Source organism: Triplophysa dalaica, chromosome 13 (assembly GCF_015846415.1).
Source record: "Triplophysa dalaica isolate WHDGS20190420 chromosome 13, ASM1584641v1, whole genome shotgun sequence".
Lineage (NCBI taxonomy): Eukaryota > Metazoa > Chordata > Actinopteri > Cypriniformes > Nemacheilidae > Triplophysa > Triplophysa dalaica.
In genome coordinates, this window is record NC_079554.1 from 16,980,570 (window position 1) to 17,004,698 (window position 24,129).

The 24,129-nt window shown below is 38.2% G+C and overlaps 1 protein-coding gene across 1 annotated transcript; it reads right to left on the reverse strand.

Moving 5' to 3' along the window:
- Positions 1–1,345: 1,345 nt before the first annotated feature.
- On the reverse strand, positions 1,346–22,593 carry tnfrsf21 (tumor necrosis factor receptor superfamily, member 21). Its single transcript, XM_056765018.1, has 6 exons — positions 22,122–22,593; positions 18,180–18,822; positions 16,482–16,997; positions 9,268–9,533; positions 3,093–3,309; positions 1,346–2,533 (listed from the first exon to the last, which is right to left on the reverse strand). The coding sequence occupies exons 1-6, from the start codon at positions 22,143–22,145 to the stop codon at positions 2,304–2,306; spliced, it is 1,896 nt and encodes a 631-aa protein (XP_056620996.1). The 5' UTR covers positions 22,146–22,593; the 3' UTR covers positions 1,346–2,303.
- Between the last annotated feature and the right edge of the window lie 1,536 nt (positions 22,594–24,129).

A 24,129-nucleotide genomic window follows, 5' to 3' on the forward strand; every position in this document is an offset into this window, starting at 1 on the left:
CTTCATGATGAATTTTGTGATACCATATTTATATCATATGCGTCTTTAACTTCCAATTTATTTTTTAGTGGGTCAAAACTTTTCAAAGCTTTGAGAAGGCCACTTAATAAACACTTCAAACTAGAATCAAAAGAAAATCTGTGTTCAAAAACATATCATTTTAGCTTATTTTGATGATTATCCACGTCTATCAAAGACTGTTATTGATTATTTGGGTATTCCTTCAGTTCAATATTTTTTACATTATATCTTTAAGACCATCATTGCAAGAAGGGAACGAAACCCATAAACCTGAAAGATAGCATTCCTGATTAAACTTTTATGTAACAAAGCCATCACATGTCAAAGTCGTGCTGGTATCCAAAAACTTTTACCCAGTTTGATTCTTATAGCATGAGGTCTTCACATGAATGATCGTTTGGAAACATGATGCATTTTATCTTATCTGTCAGCCCTGTCTCCGTGTGGACATGGGCAACGCCTGCTCGCTATAACCATGATGTCTATGAGTAGACCTAGAAATATCTCGGACGTCACCTAAAATATCTTTATATGTGTTCCGAAGAAGCCGGGAGGTCCTAAAATATGTTGAACATCATGTGGGTGCGGTAAAAAATAACACAATTTAGATTTTGAGCTGAACTTTTCCATTAAAGAGTTGGCGGACAAAAGATTTTATATTCACTGATGTTATATTCATAGATACTCATATTACTCCCTAAACAAAATTCTGCTATAAAATTAGTCAACGTAGTAATCGTTGTACACAATGTGCTAATATGTTTAGCTAAACATGCAAATATTGTTGCTGTTGTCTGTCCAACTAAAATCCATTCAAATAGGTTGACAGCATGGATTTGTTTGGAACTATTAAACGCTCCATGAAACATGTGACTACACAGCGGTGAGATCGAGTGTCGTAACTCTGTATTTCAAGGGCTCCGGTCCTACCCTTTCATGGTGACTTTAATGGTTATCATTAAAATTGAATTGGTTTTAATGGAAATCATAATGGTCTCTGTCTCTACTGTTAATAAGTTTGGCTGTATTAGTGGGATGTTGGAAACCAAAAGAACACCATTAAATTCTACTGGAATGAAGCCTACAACACACTAAAGATAAACTGCTAATGTTTCATAATGATATTGTGTTTTTCTAGTGAGGCTTCATTTAGAATTGTATGGAATGGAGTAAAACCAAAATTTCCATTTCTGGGTAAGTTATTCCTGTACTTCAGAAATTCCTCTAGGTCGCTTAGAAAAAAATGTCTGGTATTTGCGGAAAGTATGTTACATCTATATTAAGTATAGCATTCATGTATTCCCGAAACTCAAAAAAAAAAAAATAGTTATGACAAAAACTTTATTTTGCTGCTTTCTCAGGTTACATCATCATTAACAATAATAATAAATGTCTTGGTTACATGTGTTACATCTGGAAACAGCCATAAGAATACATACATAACGTTCCACTAAACATGTTGTATTTTCAAACAGCTCATCTTCATGGGTAAGAGATCCACTAACTGAATAAAATTTTTTGGCCCACAAGTTCAGAGGTTAAATGGCCATACCGTACTATTGGGGTAAAATTGTCCACAATCCCACATCTAGCACCAGAGTGGCTTTTTAAAAGGACATTCTCTATATTGTCATGTTTGAATATGATTTCTAAAATACTTGATTTTGTGAAATGTATTTTGGTGGCACTCTAGCACATGTGAAATGACAGGATTCTAACTCCTTCAAAAGATTATCATGGAGGGATCAGCTTGTTTTAAAAAGAGTATAATAAATGCACATAAACAGTCATGATCTGCAACGTAACCAACAGGAATGATTTTCAATGCCCTTGAAATCACATAGCACACAAATTAAATTACTACAACGTATACTCTAAAATAGCTACAGTGGTCCTACTTAAGAATGTACAAAACAAACAAAAACAACAAAAATACCTTGTTGATTGGGCAACATTAACTGGTTAGTCGTAATGCAAAAAACACAATAACAAATGACCAAATGTTTACAGAGATGGTTAATAAATTACATTTTATAGCTGTTGAGTTAGACATCATGTGTGTGCAACAATATGCTACTTATTAGAGAGATTATAGCATGGACACCAGCTGTGTCCAATCCAGCACACAGACAAGAAGCTCCGAATGATACAGAGAAACTCCTTTAGGAGCATTCCAGAGTTTTGGTTGTTGCGTGCATGTTGAACTGAATAAGACGTAAAACTGTGAGCGCACATAAGAGTGTCCATCACTGTGGTTTTATAGATGACGAGGTTGCAGAGGTCTAAAGGAGGTCAGGCAAGTGGCTATAGACCGAGTCGAGCAGAGTCTGGCTTGCTTCTTGACTCTTCACCCCGGCAATCTCGAATAAGCGGTCTAGCTTGTCTTCTGCCGTAGCGATTTCCTCAATGACGTGGAGCTCGTCTGGGTTAAGGATGTGCAACATGTCATCAAAGATAGGCTGTAGGTCGCAGCGGTCCACACGCACCTGTCGCAGCACAGTGTCCTTTTTTTCTGAGTGACAGAGAAGCAGAAAGTTATTTTTGATAACATGATAAAAAATCATAGGGCTCCCTAAGAATGAGGTTACGTTTTTTATTAGTCTGAGTTTAAACTATAATCAGCTGACACCCTGCTGTACCTTTAGCAAACAGTGCACTCTATAAAAACAGTTGCACAGACTGTATTAAATTTGATGTATGTATTTGGTTCGTGTGATGTAGGTGCATGAAGCATCCACAAGGGGGCAGTGTATACAGTCAAAAATGTTGAAAGGTGTCTCAATTTCACACCATTGGTTAAGATGGGAGTTGCTATTCTGAGCCACTACTACCTCACAAATAATTTATATGTGAAAGTATTGCAAAATCACATCATCTTTAATGCTTTAACCATTATAGCATATTATAGATTAATCACTTATATTATATTATATTTTCTTCAGCAATTTCACACCCCTCAATAGCATTATGAGATACGATCTAAATAGCATAAAGAATGATGAAAACCATATACATTCATGCTGCACATATGCATGTGCAAAAAAATAAAAAGTTCCTGTCTGTACGCTTACCTTTGGTTATGAAAGAGCCTGTCCGGCTGAGGGCAGAGTCCTTGCTTGAAGTGGAGTCACACCGCAGAAGAAGCGGCTCTGATTCGTCGGTAAAGAATCCCTTGGAGCGATCGCTGGGCGACTGCTCCACCACAATGCTGGGTGACTCTAAAGGCTTATGGCTGGGGCTCAAGCATTGGGCTACATTCACAGCAGTCATCAGCTTGTTTAGGTCAACCTATGACAAAAATGATGGCATGAGTGACTTTTCTGAGACACCAGTAGACAGAGATTACAAAATATTTTGGGTGGATTTTTAATGCTAATATTTGTATTACAGTCTTGTGAAAGAATCAACTTATTCAAAGCAACCAATAAACACATGTTAGGTTGAGGAAGTAAATTAAACACGTTCAAATCTGTGGCTGCGGATGTGTAGGCCCGCCCACACCATATTATTAAGAACATGCAATAAATATTTGTTTTGAAATTCTGTATTGTTCTGATCTCATATCACTGAAGCAGTATCCTCCCTGCACAAACAACTTTTTCTTGGAACTGTTATGCGAGGAATGGACTTAAAGGACAACTTTTTGCCGAGAGACTGGGAAAACTGTATTACGCGTATTACAAAGTATTTCACTATGTACCCATTGCACAAAGGGTTTGGCCTTCACGGCCCCGTACCACCCACAATAGTCCTGTCCTTGGTGCTCTTTGCGTCAGGGGACGCCAACTTGGGGAGGCATATGAAAAAGATTCTGTCCAGCCAGCAATTCACTACCCACAGAACATATGGCCTGTGTCATTGTAACAAAGAAAGGCCCCTGTGCACAAATCATACTTATTATGTCACTGTGTTGGTACATTGATGATGTATTCTGAAAACTTGAGTCACAGTCTATAACTGCATTTAATCTTTAGAACAGAGTATTTGTGTGGTTTCTTTTGCATAAGTCACCAAGGCTGAACTGTCGCACTAATACGGTGTGACCTTGCCGACCAAATGCAATTTGAAGTGATAGTTCAACCAAAAATGAAAATTCTCTCATTACCAACCCTCTAACCCAAAATTAACATGCCCTTATGTCATTTCAGGTATGACTTTCTTTCTTCTACAGAACAAAAAAAGATATTGTTGTTAACAGCCGCCTATTCGCTTGCATTGGTCAGGGGCTGTGCTGTTATGTTACAAAATTTTTCAAAATATCTTCTTTTGTATTCTGTGGAAGAAAAAAAGTAATACCTGAAATGACACAAGGGCATGTAAATTATGACAAAATTTTAAGTTTGAAGGTGAACTATTCCTTTCATTTTGTGTCCTTCCAATAGAAGTGAATGGGTGCATCCGCTGCCGCGGTTGCCAACTTTCTTCAAAATATATTATTTTCTGTTTTGCAGAATGTAAAAAAAAGTGGAAGAGTACAAGAGGTAAATGGTGACAGAATTTTCATTTTCGGGTGAACTATCCCTTTAAATTCTCGCTTAGTTTTGGAGACTAACCTTACCCTTTTTGGAGACATTTGGTCCCCACACAACACTGTAAAAAAATATGTCTTGACTTTTCTTAAAATATATGTGCACCAATTTTGCATCATGGTTTATAAGTTAATTCAACTTAAGGAGATTTTAAGTAAAAATAACAATAAAATCTTTTTTGTGTTTACACAAATACATCAGTTCGCTTGACCTTCTTATGTAGCACGAGTTCAATCAACTTACTGTGCTCATGTGGGCTGTACTTAAATATTTCATTCATTTACCTTAATGTTCATATAGCATAGTGAAGTTTATTATTATAACAAACAGTTTTGATATAATTGATGACTTATTTGATGTCAGTCATTGAATTATTCTCCACAGAAGCACACAACAGACTGCATTTCAGATCTGTGTCTTCCTTTTAGCGGTAGGAAATATGATGGGTTGAACAGGGTCTATGCATATAAGCCAACACTAATCACCTGGATAGTAACTTCACAGAAAATCACTACAAAACAACATCAATATTACTAAATACATCTTAAATTTCGTTTTACATCTAAATAACATCTAAATAAATGCTTTTTTTAAAGTATGAATAATCAAACTTTTCAAGCGAAAGGGCGTATGGGTATTCGTCACAGCATTTGTACTGATAATATTAAGTCCATTCACTGGAAATGTATGTCAGGTTTACTTAATTTTAACTGTAGTTTTCACAACTCAATTTTTTCCATTTACTTTATGCATACTTTTGAGCTTTTCTTGTCATTTATATTTTTGTGTTGCATGAACAAAGGATTTTAAGTTCAGCTAGAAATGTTATAAATTTGTTTATTTTTAAGTAGAAGCTACTTAACATAATACAATATGGTTGTTGAGACAACGAATCACTTTTAAAAGTGAATGTAGGGTTTCCCAGAACCACACACACATTCATTTCCTGTAAATGTCTTGTCATCGACTCAGCACCGAATAATCAATGGGACGAAGCAAAGCAAAGCTTGGCTTTAAATGGCACTGTGAACAATCACATTTGGTCATTTATTAGTCACCCCACACGGAGACTAATAACTCTGAACTGCATGAACTCCACAAGTTAAATGGCAACACATAGGTCAGCCCAGTTTAGATGTGGGTAAAGGAGCATAACAAACCTTGAGGATTTTCACTGTCTGACAGACAAATGTGCCTTAAGGCTAAAATACACTACAAGACATTTGCATAGATTTTGCCCAAATTTTCAGTCTGGACTTGTTGCAGAAAGTCTGTGCCAGTCTGCAGATTTGTTCAGTTAGTGGGTTTCTATCTGAAACTTTCAAAAAGTCTGCAAGTGTATGATGTCTAGTTTAAAAAATCTTGTCATTAATTCCAGCCATTAAATGTGTGCTAGTAGACAGTAAATTTCATTAAATTCATTGATTAAACTTTACTTAATACAATTGTGTTTTTTTTACCGAAATTTAAATTAAAATAATAGAAAAAATCCTTGAATTCTAAATGCAAACATAACTTAGCGTAAGACCATTGAGTTAACAACGCAAGGTTGTGGGTTCGATCCCATGGGATTGCAAATACCTATGTGAAATGTATAGGATAAAGCAATATAAGTCGCTTTGGATAAAAGCGTCTGCAAAATGCCTAAATGTAAATGTAAATGTAACTGTATCATGTTCAATCCACTTAAACTTGTATAAAGGATCTTTTCTTATTTATTTTTGTGGTGGGACTACATTCATTATTTTAATTAATTTCACCGAGCAGTGAATTTAGAGTTTCCAGCATGCGAGTTCATAGAGTTCATTGTTTAGTTGTATAATATATTGGTGTATAATATATTGGTAGTTGTATAATATTTTGAAGAGATTCTGTTTGTATTTTTGAGTTTTGTAGTTACAATCGTTCAGAAGAGTGGTGCTTGTGAATAGGTCAGTGTTTTTTTCACTCAGTGAACAATAATGATGCAAATGCCAGTATTGAGACAACTTTTACATTATTTGTGCATCACATATGTTGTAAACAATAATACATGTTAAACAAGACGAAGTTAAAAAGATCAAGAAGTTAACTCCAATGCTCAAATGAGTATTTCTTCTGATTAGTTTATCATATGACATGTTCTTAAATAATTTAGGTTATTGTACTTGAATTATTAATGGAATATTGTGTTAAAAATACGCTTTAAAGGAAAGTAATAACAATATTGAACAAAATGTTTTTAAGAAAATACCTGTGTCATATTTTACAGTGTATAAAACTTTATGAAACAGTAACCTAACTGGCAACATGCATTAACCTAAATGTATGCTTTTCCTTTTTTGTAATTACTGATTTTCTACACATTTCTGTTCACTTGTAGTGTAACACTGTTACAGCATTAAAGGGGGTATTATTACTGATTTAAATCCTATCAGTAGTCATGCTTTTAAGAAATACACCACTCAAAAATAAACGATATTCATTTACTCATCACCTTATAATTTTAAAACAATTGGGGGTAAGAGGAGAGTTTTTATGATAAAACACTCAACTGTTGATACACAGGTCTCCCAGTGTCTGTACGGGTATTGAAAAAGTTCCTTTTTTACTTTGTTCCTAACTTCTCTGTCTGTCTTGCCATGTGTGATTCATTCACCTGATAGAAGGCCATGCGTGAGGTGGCACTGCACAGCATAAGATCCATGTGATCTCATGTTGGAACATGTGGTTCTGATGAGCGCAAACAAATAAAGCTTTTCTTATTACTCCCACCGATGTACCATTTTCATTCAGCATTGCTAATTTAATATCAGATCTCGTGAGTAACCACCAGTTCCGCCTAATATCACATTTTGTCCTCAGGAAGCTGAAAATGTGCCGGGCATCAAGCACCTGGTTTAGAACATCTTAATGCAGGTTACATAAAGGCAGAAATTCCTCATTCAATCATCCAAATTTAGATTAGGGAATGTGTGCCTTCTGTGAGATTTGACGTTTTCCTGCAACTTCAAAGGTCATGCGTTCATTCGCCAAAGAACGCACAAATAAAATATATGCCTTAGAGGGAGAGTACACTAAAACATAAAATGATGTCATCATTTACTCACCCTCTTGTCATATTGAACTGGTATAACTTTATTTCTTATGCAGAACACAAAAGAAAATGTTTTGTGGAATGTTGATAACCAAACAATGGTGGTTCCTGTTCACTTCTGTTGTATGGACACAAAACCAAAGCAAGTCAATGTGTACCATCGTAGTTTGGTTAGGAACATTCTTCAAAATATCTTCTTTTGTGTTCTGCAAAAGAAAGTCTTAAAAGTTTGGAATGACAAGAGGGTGATTAAATGATGAGATAATTATTGGGTGAACTATCCCTTTTTGTAAGTCACCTTTGATAAACATCTCTACCAAATATGGTAAGGGGCACAATGAAATGCGCATCATGTTTTTGCACCAGATCTAAATCCCTCCTTTAAGGATTTACACCTGATGTAAATTGCAACCTGTGCAGATTTCCAAACAAAACATGAAAGAATAAGGTCAGAGAATGAATAAAAAACTGCTTCGTAACAGTGCACAAAATGTGCTGGGTAAGGAATATAGCCCTGTTCCAACAAGACTACCTTTGCCCTTCCTGTACATAGGTTTAGTGAAAGTCAACACTTGCTCTGGCAATTATGTGATTATTAGGTGGTGCTGACAGGCAGACATAAAAAACAGTCATAAGAGATTTTTTGGTACATCTTGGTGATATCAGCAAAGATATCAAGTCACCAACACCATCTCCTGTGACCTTGGGACAAGGTCAGGGTTAATGAAATGGCCTTTATGGACTGGACACAGGGAGGGATTGTACCTTTAAAATGAATGTTGATGATTGATCTTATATCTCCGGGTTCGTGTCAGCCCTCTGTTATGAGCAATGAGGCTCAATATGATGCCGCCAGGAGTCATGAGGCGCTCATGTGGTTTGTCTACCCTGCGACACATGTATTATCCAAACTGTGTTCTAGACTTTGGGTGTGTACCTTACATAACACTGTGTACACATGGCTAGTTGATACATTAGTGTGCCTTGACTAATAGCTTGTGGTTCGAACAAGAGAGGCTGACGTCTTAAGTTTGCTAATTTTGAAACATTTCTATGTGTAAATCGCTTTAACACATGACACTTTAATAGCACATTGCATGTTTAGAGTGAAGTGTGTATGTCAATGCTAGATTAATGTATAACAGGTGTAAGCAAGACATTTAATGTGTGGCTTTTAAAAGCCTGTGTGTTTTCCAAATCTGGCCGTTATTCTAAACACCAGCAGACTGAAGGGGGGCTTGCAGGTTGTGGTTTGCTGGTTTAAACTGGTTTCACAGCTTGGTAACAGGGCTAGTTCACCCAAAATCAATTTATTTAATCATTTACTCACCATTATGTCATTCCAAACCTATATGACTTTTTTTTCAACACAAACAAAGATATTTTGAAGAATGTTGCTGACCAAACAACACTGGACCCCATTGACTTCCATTGTATGAACATAAAACCACTCAAAACTTTACTAAAAAATATCTTCATTTGTGTTCCAAAGAAGAAAGTCATGTACAGGTTCTGAACCACATGAGAATGATCAAATGATGACAGAATTTTTACTCTTGAGCGAACTGTCATAAACCGCCGCCTGACAAAGATGTGTTCAGCTACCTAGGACTGGTTTAAGCATATGTAGTTGATGTTCACCTGAGGATTGTCTTCCATGACACTACGTATCTTTTCCACCACGTCGATGCGCCGATGGCGGTGAAGGGCATTGATCAGCTTAGCCAGGTTTGCGTCACTATCACGTATGGTCCAGTGCTGGAGAGCGGCGTACGCACTCTCGTGATCTGCTGAGTAGCCATTGGAAAAGGCAGCCACCTCGCGCTCATTGGCACTGGCCAGTGACTTGTACATATCAATCCACTGGCTGCCGATCTGAGCTGCTACCAGCTTCAGGATGTCAATACCTGGGGAATGAGAACACGTCAATCCGATGTTCATGTACTGCATAATATAGTTACATCTGAATACTATAGTAAGCAAGCTACAGTATATGCTAAAATATGCTGTATAATACTGGGCAGTAACTTTTGTGTCTACTGTATTTAACAGGGTTTGTTGTTTGTCTAGTGACCCCATGACCTGCTATTGCCGCAGGATTCGTTCAGACGCAGCGAGGGGATGGAAGCGTCTAGATCAGAAGGGCAATGCTCTAGAGTTACGTACACAAACATCTGCAGCAGGACATGCCGTCCCGTGGGTAAGGCCATAGCAATAACCCAGACTGATGCCTGTGTTGATACACTTTAGCGTGACCAACCGTTGCATGCTGGGGAATAGTTCTAGAATACCAAGGAGAGTAGTTTTAAAAGGTCACTACAACTACTTTGTTAATTCACACTATTCTTAACGCAACGTATTCTTTCAGTTTAACAGAAGTGCAGATTTATGAGTGCTATTAGTTTAAAAAAAGATTGATCTTACCATTTTGAGCTGTCACCAAGCAGCATTACATAACCCTGAAGAAGCATTAACTAAAAATAAACTGCACTCTGCATATCAACACCTTGGCAACCACCCATAACCCCCAGCATCAGGTTGGTGGGCTGTGCATTTAAATTTGTTAAAGAAAAAACTAGACAACAGTCAAGTTTAGCTCTATAACTCTACAAAACCAGCCATCAAGTGATGAAAAATAGTCTCAAGCCAATAATTTTTTATATATCTGTAAAACCTTAAATACTATTAAAACTATAAAATTACACATAACAAAACTAAAATAGTAAAGTACATTATTGTATAGTAGGGTATGGTATAGTATGGTATGGTATGGCATAGTACCGTACAGTACATGATAGGATATACAATAGTATAGTATAGTATAGTATGGTATGGCATTGTGCAGCACGGTACAGTACAGGATATGATATATGATAGTATAGGAGATTGAGATATATGGTATGATTTATTTAAAATGTTAAACTTAAATATATATATAAAATGTAACAAAAAAAACCCTATTATCTGATACTGCAGCTGCAAAAACAAATTAGTCCCATAATATTATACAAACTGTCATTATCACCATCAACAACCTGGATCAACATAATCCAGTTTTATTTCTCTCTACTGAACATAAACCCGATGGAGTCCCTCGTAACAGGATGGTTTTAGGGGACAACGGCTGCTGGAAGGTATTAAGGCATCTATCTGAAAGCCAGATCTGTCCTGTTTGTGATCCATCTGCAGTGAATTCACTGGCGCTCTCTGGAGGATAGCGTGCCATGGATCTAAAAATGCCAAGGCCTGCGGGCTGCCTGTCCACTCGCCTGCGTCTGTCTAAGTGACAGTCTCTGTCTAAATGATCTAGGCCCAATTCGACGGGTTGGGTGATGTTGTTTTCTCTCGTCTGTGACTGTACAGACTGATGGATTTTGTTGCCCCAGTCCCGAAGGCAATTTTGCGGAATTCTGGGAAAACATGTGCAGCTACTATACGAACTCAGACAGGGTGTTTACAAATGTTTAAAGGTCTGGTTTTCATGACAGCGCTTCAATCAGCAAGTACAATGTTTTTTTAACTTTGTGACATGTGGTTATGTGGAATAAGTTTAAAAATAATTTTCTGATTAAATACTTTCTCTCATGACAAATGGTCAAATTTTGGGATAAAGGGTAAATTATCTGCCATATCGGTATCGGCCGATAAATGGTCAATATAAATGTTATCGATGATTAAAAAATTTAGGCCGATATATTATAGCAGATAGATCATAAATAATTTCCTCTGTTTAAACTTCTTCAGCTGCACACTGCTCACAGTTAAAATACAGTACAGGACTATCTTTCTGTCGTGATCGTTCACATTGTTGATTTATTGACAGTATTTATGAATTAAATTATAGGAACAAAAGCACATTGCTTGAATCATTTCTGTCTTTAGACCTGTAAGACATGTGGCTAAGAACATTTTTCTGGGTTGCTCTGGTAGAACATCTATGATTTGTTCATTTAATAAAAAATATTCCAGAAAAGTTTGAAGGTTAAAGAATCATTTACTATTGTAAAGTAGGCTTGGTGCATGATTTTTAGGGGAAAAAGGGGAACTAATAGCTACCTTGTTTTCTGCACTGAATGTTTTCAAACAAAAGCATTTGCCCACTTTTTGCCTTTTGTTTCAGTCTTTCAGTTGATTTTTATATTAATATTTAGATACTGTATATCGCCCAATAGATCGGTTATCGGCTTACAATGATTGAATTTGTGTTGTATAAGTGACTGCAAGATGCATATATATCTAAATGTGACATCAATTTCAGAGCATCTTTCCTATTTGGCATGTCCTACTTTTGTTTGAATGACAACACTCGAGCTGGCACGGATTCAGTTGAACAAAACTGGTCTATGTTATCCCAGCATGATCTGAAAACGCTCCAAAGAACATTGTGTTCGTATAATCGGATATCTGACCTTTTATAAGGATGAGCTGATATGACTTATGTCACAAGTTTGCTTATTCGATTAACTTTACTTTATTAATAGTTTAATAATCTTAAATTTTAATACTTTGTTGCTCGGTTTCACAGAAACAGGGCTTAGGACTAGTCCCAGACTAAAAAGTTATTTTAGCTGTCTTAACTGAAAATAAATTGTCTTTAAATAGGTAATTGCCATTATTTTGTCTCAAGATGCACACCAATAATGTTTTTATCTAAGGCATTTTAATAAAAGGCGTAGTTGCTCAGGCTTAAGCTAAACCTTGTCTATGAAACCCGGCCTATAATTCATTTTAGGGTTTCAATCGAGTTATGAATTACAGATTTTTATACGGGAACACTATAGACCCCTTTTGCACCGACGTCACGCTTACGTCAAGGCATTAGCTGGAGGCAAAACAAAGGGAAAACTAAAGCGGTCAATACAATCCAGGACAGATTCGGCTACATAAAGAGTTTAAAATATCATCTTGTTGTGTTGTTTATGCCACAATCGACACAATACAGTCTCCAATGTGATATTTTAGCACATACCTGCTGCCATTGCCAAACAAAAACACTGATGATAACTGTAGTTTAACACAATAAAACGAGCAGACTGAACAGAAACGATCATAAAAACTGCTTGTGTTTCTTTTCATAACACTTAAGATTTTAAAAACGACTGTCTTTTGTTTGTGTGGATTATGATTTTGTTATTTGCCTAAAAATATCTCCCGTATGCCCATCTAATCAGACACTGGGGAACAAAGTTATTTTCACGTAGTGTTAACTTTTGAACACATGGGTATGCTAGCTAACTTTGTTAGTTATACAACTAGCAGTTAACTTTCAGAAACTAAACATACAGGAAACTGTTTGTCATATATTTTTCTTTAGTTTTCACAAGTGCATTAATATAAAGGGAGAGGGAACAGTGAGAAGGCTCATGTTGTGTCCAATTAAATGCGAACTTTTGCTACTGTTAGTACATGTAGGCATATAAAGACGTATACGCTCACAGTTTATCTTTACTATACATGCTTGGTTCATCTATCTTGTAGGTGTAGATTTCAGGCCAGTTAACTGGAGGTAGTCCTATCAGATCGTCCATGGATCCATTGAGTGAGTGTGTGAAGGTCTGCCAAGTTCCTTGCATTAAAGTTAACTTTTTCAAAAGCAGTCACGGTCCTAGACAGTGACAGTGACTAAATTTTAACCTTACACGTTAAAATTTTATTTTATTTTTTTCTAGTCGTTGTCAAAAAGCAACTAAACACAATGTGCCACCTAGAGTGACAGTAGTAATGCGGACAGGGGAATCATTTTCTGCCTCCACCTAAGCTCCGCCCACAAAAATGTGTCCGCCAGACAGTGATTTGCATAACTACCCAGACACAGTATTATTTTATGACATCGATCTGGCTGTTTTGAATGGCATTAAAGCTCCAGTCATTAGTGTTTGTAATACGCGACAGTAAATGTATGAAAAAGCCTTCAGACAAAAGTGTTGAAACACATTACACGACAATAAGCACGCGTGAAGACGACACCTGATCTCTCAGCTTCTCACAATATAACAAAGTCGTAACATTCACATATCAAATTCAAACCAAGTGGCGAACCAGCTGAACCAGATCTATCTTGGCTGCCATACAAAGAAATCTATGCAATCCAGGCACTCCCCTTTGAGGAAAGTCACTGCAGTGACTTTGCAAGAATGTCTGTAACACAGCCATCCCGTAAATCTCTGACACCTCCTGCTTCATACCGCCTGCAGTAATTACCACTTCCCCATCAACACAATGAAAGTCTTCTCATGGAGTATAAAACACAGAACCGGGCGGGCTTACGAGCAGGGGGATCCTACAAGCTTCCCCCGAGTTTCCCTGACTGTTACACAAAATACTGGCAGAGCTGAGCTCACCCATGAAGTACCTAATCGTCTCCAATAAAACCCCCAGCCCACCCTGATCCTGAGCGGTGGGCTTTTATAGATAACACCTATTGCAGAGGTTGTTAAATGGGGTTTACACGCGGGTGGTTCTGTTTCTCTGTTCTCCGCCGTGCGTGCTTTGTTATACCGTACGAGGCACCTCCTGGCCGCCAATGAAAGAATTCATTATTTGTACGAACGCTCTTTCATCTTTATATATGTTTCCCATGCGGCCCTTCATGGTCATTATTTCACTAATGTAGTAAACAGACAAACATGCCTTCGGGCCGACCAATTACACACCTTGAATGAATTAAGGAAATGTTTTGTGCTGTGTTCGCGGCTGTCTAACGTTTACCTGTGCTTTTTAATTCACATGTTTCGAGATTATCCTATCTCAAAGAGTTAAGCATGTTTTTTTTTAGTAATAGAATATGTTTTCTTCGAAGTCAATAAACAATGAAATTGTTCATGTTCTGAAACTCTAGGGAGAAAAACATCACAGTAAACTCTGCACCTGGTGGAAGTGTTTTTATTTTACATTTTATTGCTTTTGCCTTCCCTGATATTTCACTGATTTCAAGGGCAACTAACTTCATCAATATTATAAAACTACAAATTTCTTCCAAAACGCTTCAAGCTTAACTCTTTTTATAGAGATAGTTCACCTGAAAATGTCAATTGTGTTATCTTTTACCCACCCTATTCAAACCTGTTTGACTTTCTTTCTTCTGAAGAACACAAAATAAGATATTTTGAAGAATGTTGGTAACCAGACAACAACGGCACCCATTTACTTCTATTTTATATACACAATGGGAGTCAATGGATACCGTTGTTGTTTGGTTATCAACATTCTTCAAAATATCTTCTATTGTGTTCTGATTAAGAAAGAAGGTCATACAGGTTTGAAATGACTAGAGGGTGAGTCAGTTATGACAAAATTGTAATTTTGGGGTGAACTTTCACTTTTTACAGATTCTGAAAATCTAAGTTTTAAATGTTGGCCAATTTAAAACTAGGATGTTGCTTTGCACTCTGTAAAAATGTTAACTTAAAACTAAATCTAGCTGTATTTTGTATTGAAGTTTGCGTGGTGGGTTCCGATTGACCCACGTCGAAGTCTCTATTATACTCCAGTCATGTGACCTTCAAAATAGGACAGATACGGGGGACGCTGAACTCACACATCTCTCAAGACACATAATTCAGACCCTCCACCCATCTCCTACCAGGACATGTCCACTGATAAACCCCAGCGGCTCTGAAACCACACAGAACTGGAATAATCTGGTTCCAACTGCTCAGGGTTAACGCAAAGTCACACACATGGGCAGATATCTCAAGCTGATATAAGCCGGTCCCAAAGAGCTGCAAGTTTCACGGACGTATCCCAGCAGCCTCTGCTGTGTAGAGTTTGAAATAAATAATAAAAGAGGAAACAAACACCGGACGAGTGATGTCAGTAAACCAAGAGAGATCAGGTTTGTTGTTTGTGTAACAGTTGGATTTCTCTATACAGTATTGATTACTCCAGAGAAGAATGGATGAGATGAATAGTTCCGTTGTGATGACAGATCCACAGATGGATTACAACAATGGAATTTCATTTTGCAAGATATCATTCACTTTGCGAAGCCCTGGATGTTGAGGTCCGGCATTTGCCAAAGCAGATTATTAACACGTTTTCATAAACCCAGCTAAATCTCTTAAAACTCTAGCTGTAGTTAAAGTTCCAATCCTTTGGAGATATTAAGCCAGTACATAAAAATCAGCCCAGGTTCAAAACTGTGTCTGTACCTAACCCCGATTCATGAGAGATAGAGATTTATTATTTGAGCAGTAGGGTACGGTTTCATGTGAAATCTCAGGTTGATTTGACTTCAAGACATGTAAAGACAAGAATGTGAAGGAACATGCATTTTATGTTTCAGTCACAGATTGCAGCATTAAAGGTTAAGCGGGTTGTTTATCATCAAACGGAATTCCAATAACAACTGTGGTCTTCCCCAAAATCACGGAATAGGTTGAGACATTGTTGCTATGTCGGGCTGCTCAAACAAACAGAACCATGTTTTGATAGTGACACACTGTTTACGCTTTTCATGAAAACCAGCTTTGACCCTTTCAGATTAAGCTCGGGTTGGAGAAGGTATTTCACCAGTTAAAAACTGTTTTACCTTGCCTGGAGTAAGACTGAATTTGAATTGGCATTAACATTTTACAAAAAACAACGTACCTCTCCAATGTAACTCCCTTACACAAAGTAGAAAATAATGTCACATGTGATAAAACTTGATTGGAGTGTTTTGAATACACCTTCTGAACTTTTTGACAAAAAAACTGGAAAGTTTTTATATGAAAATGTTCCTGTAGTTGTAATGGCATTTCCTTAGCTGTGCAAAGGTCATGGGTTCAAATTCCCTGGGATGTGTACATACAATAAATCTTGAATTCTGATGCTTTGGATAAAACGATGTGGTGCATTGAAGAGATTTAACACACCTTGGCCGTTAGAGTAGTAGATCCACCTCTCTCTGGTTTCGGCTGGAGAACTGGGTTTCTTGTGGATGGCTTTCTCCATAATGCTACTAGGATCCTGTCTGGGTCCCTTCTTTAGCACCCGTGAACTGCGCTTCACGCTGCACACAACGATGACCATCAGCACCAGCAGAAGCAGCAGCACTATCATCCAGGGCAGGTGTTCATTGATGTCAAAGTGCTTGTGACTGTTGGGCCTTGGAGAACCCTTGCGGATGGGCCGAAAGCCCCGTCCCTGTGCCTTGCCGTCGGAAAGCGTGTCCACGGCTGGTTGCTCGGCCCGCTGGAAATCTTGTGACAAGGATAATTTGTGGAGTCCTTTGGGAAGCTCCTGAGCAGCAGAAGTTTGGATTGGGGTTAGTTCATCGGGAGAAGCCGTAGTTGTGGAAACGTCTGTGTCTCCAACGGCAGTCTCTGTAATGTTGAGAGCCAGGACTAATAGCTCTTGGATTTCTGCAGCTGGTGAGACTGCAGTACTTTCTGTGAGGTGTAACAGGAGACAAAAATGGAGAGAGAGGGAATTAAATGCAGTGCTAAAGATGACCTTATCCCAGACAACAAAACAGAAGGGAGAGTAACTAAAACTTTAATCCTGCATCAAGCTGGCATGTGTAGATAACAAACTGGAGCTGTGCTGCTCAGCCTGTAAACCGTGTTTGGCCAACGTAATCTCACACGAATGACTTGTCTTTACTGCTCTAATATGAACTGAATTCAATGCAACCTGACAAAACCTCTGAGTTTTTTGTATATATATAAGTCAGGGGACCACTTGAAGTTCAATACTTCTGCCAAACAGTTGTGCTTGTTAACATTTTCATCTTTCCAAAAATAGGAATGAAACCAAATTCTTATGTTCTCTGAATGTTCCATAGACACTTCATTTAAGACTACACTATAGGGCAATTCATGCAAATATACACCTTAAGAGGATCAAGTATTTACCAAAGGTTTTCACCATACTGATAGGTCAGATGTCAATATTTGGTGTGTTAAATACCCCACATGAAGCATTTTTTTTGTTTTTAAAACAAGCAAACTTTCATATGCATCATGGTCCATATTCCTTATAAATGGGAAACATTTTAATATAGTAACTATTTATGTTCTATAAAGTGCCATCCCTTCTCCGTTTGTTGGGTATTAAAGCTTATGGTTTGACAGAATTGACAGAAATCCTACAAAGTCTTTGTGCACACTTTTTTGTTACATCCATAACACATTTTCCCTCTTTTAAAATTTAAACTTGTGTATCGACTGATATTTTTCTGATGTCTGGACTCTATCATCAGGGTTAAGTGAAATATAAACAGATGGTTTGGTATATTGGTAATAAATACATTCTCCAAAAATAAATATTTCAAGCTTTGTCTGAAAATCTCACATACACAACGTAGAAAATGTTTTTTGCTTCCTTCAATTTTTACCAGTCAAATTTTAGCCAATTGTGAGTTGTATGACTTATTAGATGAGTGTTCTAAATATACTTTGTTGAGTTAATATTAAATCATTTAAAAACTTGTATTATGTTGAACTTACTTATAAAGCCGATTCGACTGTAATTGAATATGATAACACTGCAAAAAGTGCATTTTTCATCTTGCAAATAGAAACACTTGAAAACTTTGGAAGACCTCCACTGGCAAAGCCCTTCACTCTTACCTCTATGTGCTGACTCATTGCTGGAAATCGTGGACACAGGGGCCTCTCCAACCGGTCCTGAGTCAGAACCCGCTGGAGTCGGTGCGCACACATTATCTGTTTTGTCGGTACCCTTAATCAACAGCGTCAAACCCAGAGTCTGGCAGTCCATGTGAGCTCGGCACCGCAGAACATCCGATGTTACATCAGAGAAGGTACCGCGCTGACACGTTCGACAGCGCACGTCCTCCGTTTCGCTTCCGGCTTTTCTGACGCCCCTCCCTGGTGGACACGACGAATGCCGCTCACACTCGCCACCCTGGGAGAAGCTGCCTGACGGGCACACGCACAGCCGATCCGTGGTTGACGTACAAGGCGTCTTTTCGATAAAAGGTGTTTGGCAGCGTCTCTGACAACGGTGACACTGCTCTACGCCATTTTCACCACGGGTGAACGTGCCGTCCAGGCAGGGGTTGCACTCTCGCATGCTGGATTCTGTGCAGTGAGAAGACACGTAGGTGCCTGCCGGACATTTGTTGCAAATCAGATTCTTCCCAGTGGCGGGGTCAATGTGGTTATAGTGTCGCGGAGACAGGAGCTTCTCTGTGGTCGGGCTGGGGGTCAGCGTGTGGGTTAAGGAGCCACCAAATGAAATCCACAGCAGCTTAGAGCGGGGAAAGAAGAACAAGGAGACTGTTATGTAATGCAAACAATACAAACAATCAAAACCATAATAAATGAATGGCTGCTGTGTCACGGGTCTGTGGAAGAAGTTGTTTTTGGAATTGCAACTAAGTCATTTTTACTCTATAGATGCCTTACAGACATGACAATAAAAGTTTAAATAACATTTACACAATCTGCTACAAGTTACCCATGCACGTGACACGTTTTAAAACAAAAAAAAGGAATCCCTGTTGACAGGACTCTTTTAGGCCACTGACCTTGAAAATGACCTTTGATGACAAGAAGCCAGTAAACACAAGCGCTCTAAAGTTACAACAGACCTAACGTAATCCCGAAAGCCAAATTCCAGACATAACTGTCGATTCCTCCCGACTGCACAGCAGGATAACAGCACCTAATATTCATTATGACGTTACCCCACGTTGAAATCCTCCCCCTAAATGGGGCTTTGGCTACACATGGCGGCTTAATTCACCGTATCTTCGCCAGGCCACAAAAGTCGTCACCAAAATATGATGCCGGAAAGCAATAAGCTTTCACATTCAGCACACGAGCACCTCGCTGCATCATCACTTTCTAACCCCAAAGTTCAATTAACTGCAGATCATGAAACCCCCAGTGTTTTATTACGGTTCCTTTGCAACAGACCGCACAGAAGACTTGAATAAAAGCGAAGAGGACTAATTTCCTTATAATAATGGGAGGACTGACAAAGTGGTCGTGTTGCTTCGAATAAAACATACAAAGAGGACGTTTATATTCTCCAGCCGACACACGCTGACACAGATGGGGCAATGCCAGACCTCATGGTGCACGTGTTGCTCTCCGTGAGGTGATGGGGAGCATCTCGGTGCAGCCTGACAGAAGGACAAATGGCGATTAGACAAAGCTGTGCGTTCCCATTAGCCTCTGCTTTAGGAGAGGGCAACGGAGCAGGCCAGCAGATGAGGGTTTGGAGTAGGGCAGTGAGGCTACAAAAGCAGTTCGCATGAACAATCTCCCTTCGCTGAATGAGTAGACTGTTGCATTAAGAGATAGGCTTGTGAAGTTTGTTCTCTTTTAGAAAGGTTTTAAAAGAAGAACTGGTCATCTGAGATAAAGAGGAAGAACTTTTTGCTTCTTTCATAAAAAGACATTTCACAACGCCACCTCCAAATATTGTTCTGGTTAAAAGGGATCGCTTATGCCATTGGCTTTTATACGATTTTTGGTAAAGTTTGTGTACTTTTAATTATAGTGTGTGAAAACTGCAAAATATAGAATAAACAAATGCTAATGTCTGCTACAAAGTGAGAATAGTTTTTAATTGTTCTCAGAGTCTTTGTCTGCAAAGGCAAGACATGCAAATCACATTCGCATGTTCCAATGTTGAAGAGATATGCATTACTGGCACCTACTCAAAACACTTTAGGTTATGACTTTGAAAGTGCCTGAGGATTCGTGTTCTCCGTCATATAATAAAGCATGTATAAACATTATCCCCAAGGCATAAATATATTTTTTCTCAAAAGCTATGAGAAAGTATAAGCATGCAAAAGATGGAATGTTCCCTTTTGGCTCCAATGCAAATTCTATCTATCCAACGCTTAACTGTTGATTCAGCTGCTCTTATGAGCTTGTAAAGAAAATTTATGATGGTTTCAAATGAATCATCGGGTTTCCTGCGTAACCTGTGAGTAAACAGACTTGGCATTTTACAACCTGACTTCACAAGCTTGTAACATCTGTACGTATATCCTTTACATAATTCTACAATTACACATATTTAGTGAGTAATACCGAAGACGTTTTCATATAATACCAAGTATAAAAGTGCAAGAACAACATTAAAACCCATAACAGTCATCCACTACGATGAATGTTGTGTTTTTCGTCTATGGTGGTAGGAGCTCCTAGGAACATAACAACCCACTGGTATTAACCACAGATGTAGATGCTTTACGCTAAATGGAAAATCTGAATTGGCGTGTGCTTCAGGGAACGTGACTACAGGCTTTAGGTTTGTATAGATCTCTGACTGTTTGTTGATTCACGAGTAAACATGGCGTGCGAATCTGCAGGACCAACTATGGGGACAGATGTGATATCATCGGGGCTCCATGTGCCAAACTCTCAGTACCAGACAAAGAGGACACCTGTTACACCTGTGATACATCATAGGTGAAATATAAACACTCCCTGCCTTGAGGCAATCGTGCTTAAGTTTATAATCGACAACAGCCAATGACTCTGAAGGCTTTGTGTATGAGCGAGGAATATTCCTGCAAATGTCAGGCACCTTGCCAAACGTATTACATCACCGCCAGCAAACATGCTTTTGACTGGTACTGTACATGAATGGTGCAAATTGACAGAGCAAACGGTTAAACCGTCCGGTGCGGTTGCAATAATGCATTGACAGTCATGTGTATTAAACAACTGAATCCAGCAGTAAACTGATACAGTATGGGACTTGATGGTCTCTTGAATAAAACCTGCTAATGGATGTTATAAACCAAATGAACATCCAATGAATCTATGCTGAAACAACATAGGCATATCATGACATATAGAACAAAGTTGGTGTCTAAACAATACAGCTGCATGGGGATATGGAGTCATGAAATTGTTTTAATGCAATAAAAACACAGACATTAACAACAGCCTATAGAATAAGTCATGCAAATGCATTTAAAATAGCAAAGTGATGTAAAATGACAAAGACAAGAGTCTTTAAAATAATTACGTTACTCAAACACAACAATGTAGCTCTCTAAGCATCAACATAATGTGTTATGTCAGCAATGTTTATGTTATGTGCTATGTTGTATTTGTGTATTCTGTGTGCAAGGAAGAGGGGATGTTTGGGGATATGGGGTGGGGGGTTCCATTGTTCCATCTAAACCAAAACAAGGATAATGTAATGTGACCTCCCAAACAGGTAGAGTCCTTAATTGAACATTTTCACATTTGTGCTAGGCGAATCACTTTTTGAATAACAAAAATCGACAGATGTATGATGATTAAATAAAGTGGCACCACAAACAAAACCATTAGAAAGCCTCCAACTATCTTGCTATTAGTCACAAAGAGTAAAAAATAAAAATGTGCTGAACAGAAACCACATGAAAATACGTTAAATAACCATGAAAAATGGTACAGTTCTAAAACAGATATTTTCCCCATGCATAGGCTATTCGAGCGATCAACACCAGGTAAGATGTGCTGTCCCTTTAAATCCAACAAAAGCCAGAATATTCGAGAGGATAGGAGAAAACAAATGTATCGTTGACTTACCACCACTGTCAAACTCACAGACATGTTTCCAGGCAGAGTCTCAATCGATTCACTCTTGTTGAAATATGCCCAGATCTACCTCTGTTACTTTTGATCTTCATAGGTGGAGCATCACCATCATCGCATCAAGAGGCGCCACATTGTCCTTTCAGTTCACAAATAACGTTAATGTCCACTGACGCCTTTTTATAGTCTGTGCCGCGGAGTCAACCGGCTTCAAGTAGTAGGGCATGGGCGCTTCGTCTTGGAAGAGCAGCGGTATAATTCCCATAGCGATGATGGATGAATGTGTGGACTGAAGTCTGGCTTCTGTTTGTCCGGGTTACGGAATCCCTGTGCAGCAAACACGGGCTGCGACTGGTGAGGGCGGGTACTAGCGACGCGCGTCACGGCCGAAACTCGCCACTGGCTGCGCGTGGGCGCCGTAGATCGTATCACAGGCCTGCAGTGAGACCGTTTCCGGGAAGATACTGGGGATGACAGACTTCTAGCTGGATTAGATTGCTACTGTATTTTGCACAATTGGACTGTACGTTGATTGGCATTTCGGCACTAATCATTTACATTGACTTTTAAGAGCACTTGGAAACGTAAAGGGATTTAGGAAACATATAAATTAAATTAATAAATTATATATTTTTTAAATTAAATTTAAAATATTAAAGATAACAATTGGCATATTTCTACTGTGTTCCAGACACCTCGGATTTAAGATATTTAAATTACGATTTGGTACTTTTAAAAGTATTTACTCACATTAATATTACTAATGATTCAGTAACATTTAAAGACGCAGTGAAATTAAAAATGACAATTCGTATTTTCTCATGAAGTATTGCAGCGTTTATAGTAAAAAGATTATCAATGTGGGTCATTTTCTTTTTAAAATTCATGTGCCCTCATAATCTTCGATTAAAATCTGAAAATGCACTTCCACCATGAAATAGCCGTTCACATCAAATATGTAAATTAGACGGCATGGGTGGAGCATCCATTAACTCCTGCCCTTAAAATGTAGGTCTGCTGCCAGTTTCATTTCAAAATGCAATGGCTGTTTTTGTGCATCCATTCAATTCGCTGTAAAAACACAAGCCACATCATCATATTTTGATATTACTTTTCACTTGGAAGTGCGTCAGAATGAGGATGTGAAAACGATCGCAACTACCAGCTCACGGGGACTTTCAGCAAAGCCTTTTAAAAAGGGTATTTTTAGCTCTTCTCCGCCCTCCTCCAATGGCCTCCCTGCGTTGTCTTTGGTTGATATTAACCAACGTTTCGTTTCGACAAATAAAAATATCCTAAACTTAAAGCGTGAAACATAATCTGCCTGAACATATGGGAATTGCTGTACCTAACCTAATGCAGTTTCTAATGTGACATAATCAACTCAGGCGTCATGATCGAGGAGGAGACTGATGGCTTTTTATTTTACTATAAACGCTGCAATATTTCATGAAAAAATACAAATTGTTGTTTTTAAATTGACTGGGACTTTAAACATTTAATGAGGTTATTAACATTGAAAAAAGTGCAGCTTTTAGAAACTACTTCTGAATTGAGTTGAGAAATACCCTGCATTATATTGCATTTATTTTCAATTGTTTATGCATTATGGGAAGCAACTTGAATGGCATTTAATGTATATATTTGAATGTATATTTTTTCATTTTTTGATCTGCAAAAGCGTATGTCATTCAAACATTCTGTGACAGCCTTGGACAAACAGTACACTCTAATAACCTTTTGTGTCACTGGCACAAGGATAAAATATATTTTCTAGCATTTTATAGACAGAGCTAATAGCATACTGGCAGAAAATGGACACACCATCTGGCACAGGCCTAAGCATCTCTGAGCTAAAAGGATCAAAGGGGGAAACGCTCTTATGTGCCCCCTTTTTTGTTGTTGCAGGAAATCACTCTTAAGTGGGTTAGTGACTCAGACTGTGGTAGAAGAGTTTGACTAACTTAAGTGCAGCAATACTGAAATGTGCAACATTACGGCT

Excerpts from the sequence above, each read along its gene's own strand:
- tnfrsf21 (XM_056765018.1), bottom strand. The coding sequence starts at position 22,145 with ATGTCTGTGAGTTTGACAGTGGTG. Across the intron at positions 18,823-22,121 it reads CTGTGAGTTTGACAGTGGTG|CTGCTGTGGATTTCATTTGG; the intron begins GTAAGTCAACGA and ends CCCCGCTCTAAG. Across the intron at positions 16,998-18,179 it reads CAATGAGTCAGCACATAGAG|AAAGTACTGCAGTCTCACCA; the intron begins GTAAGAGTGAAG and ends TACACCTCACAG.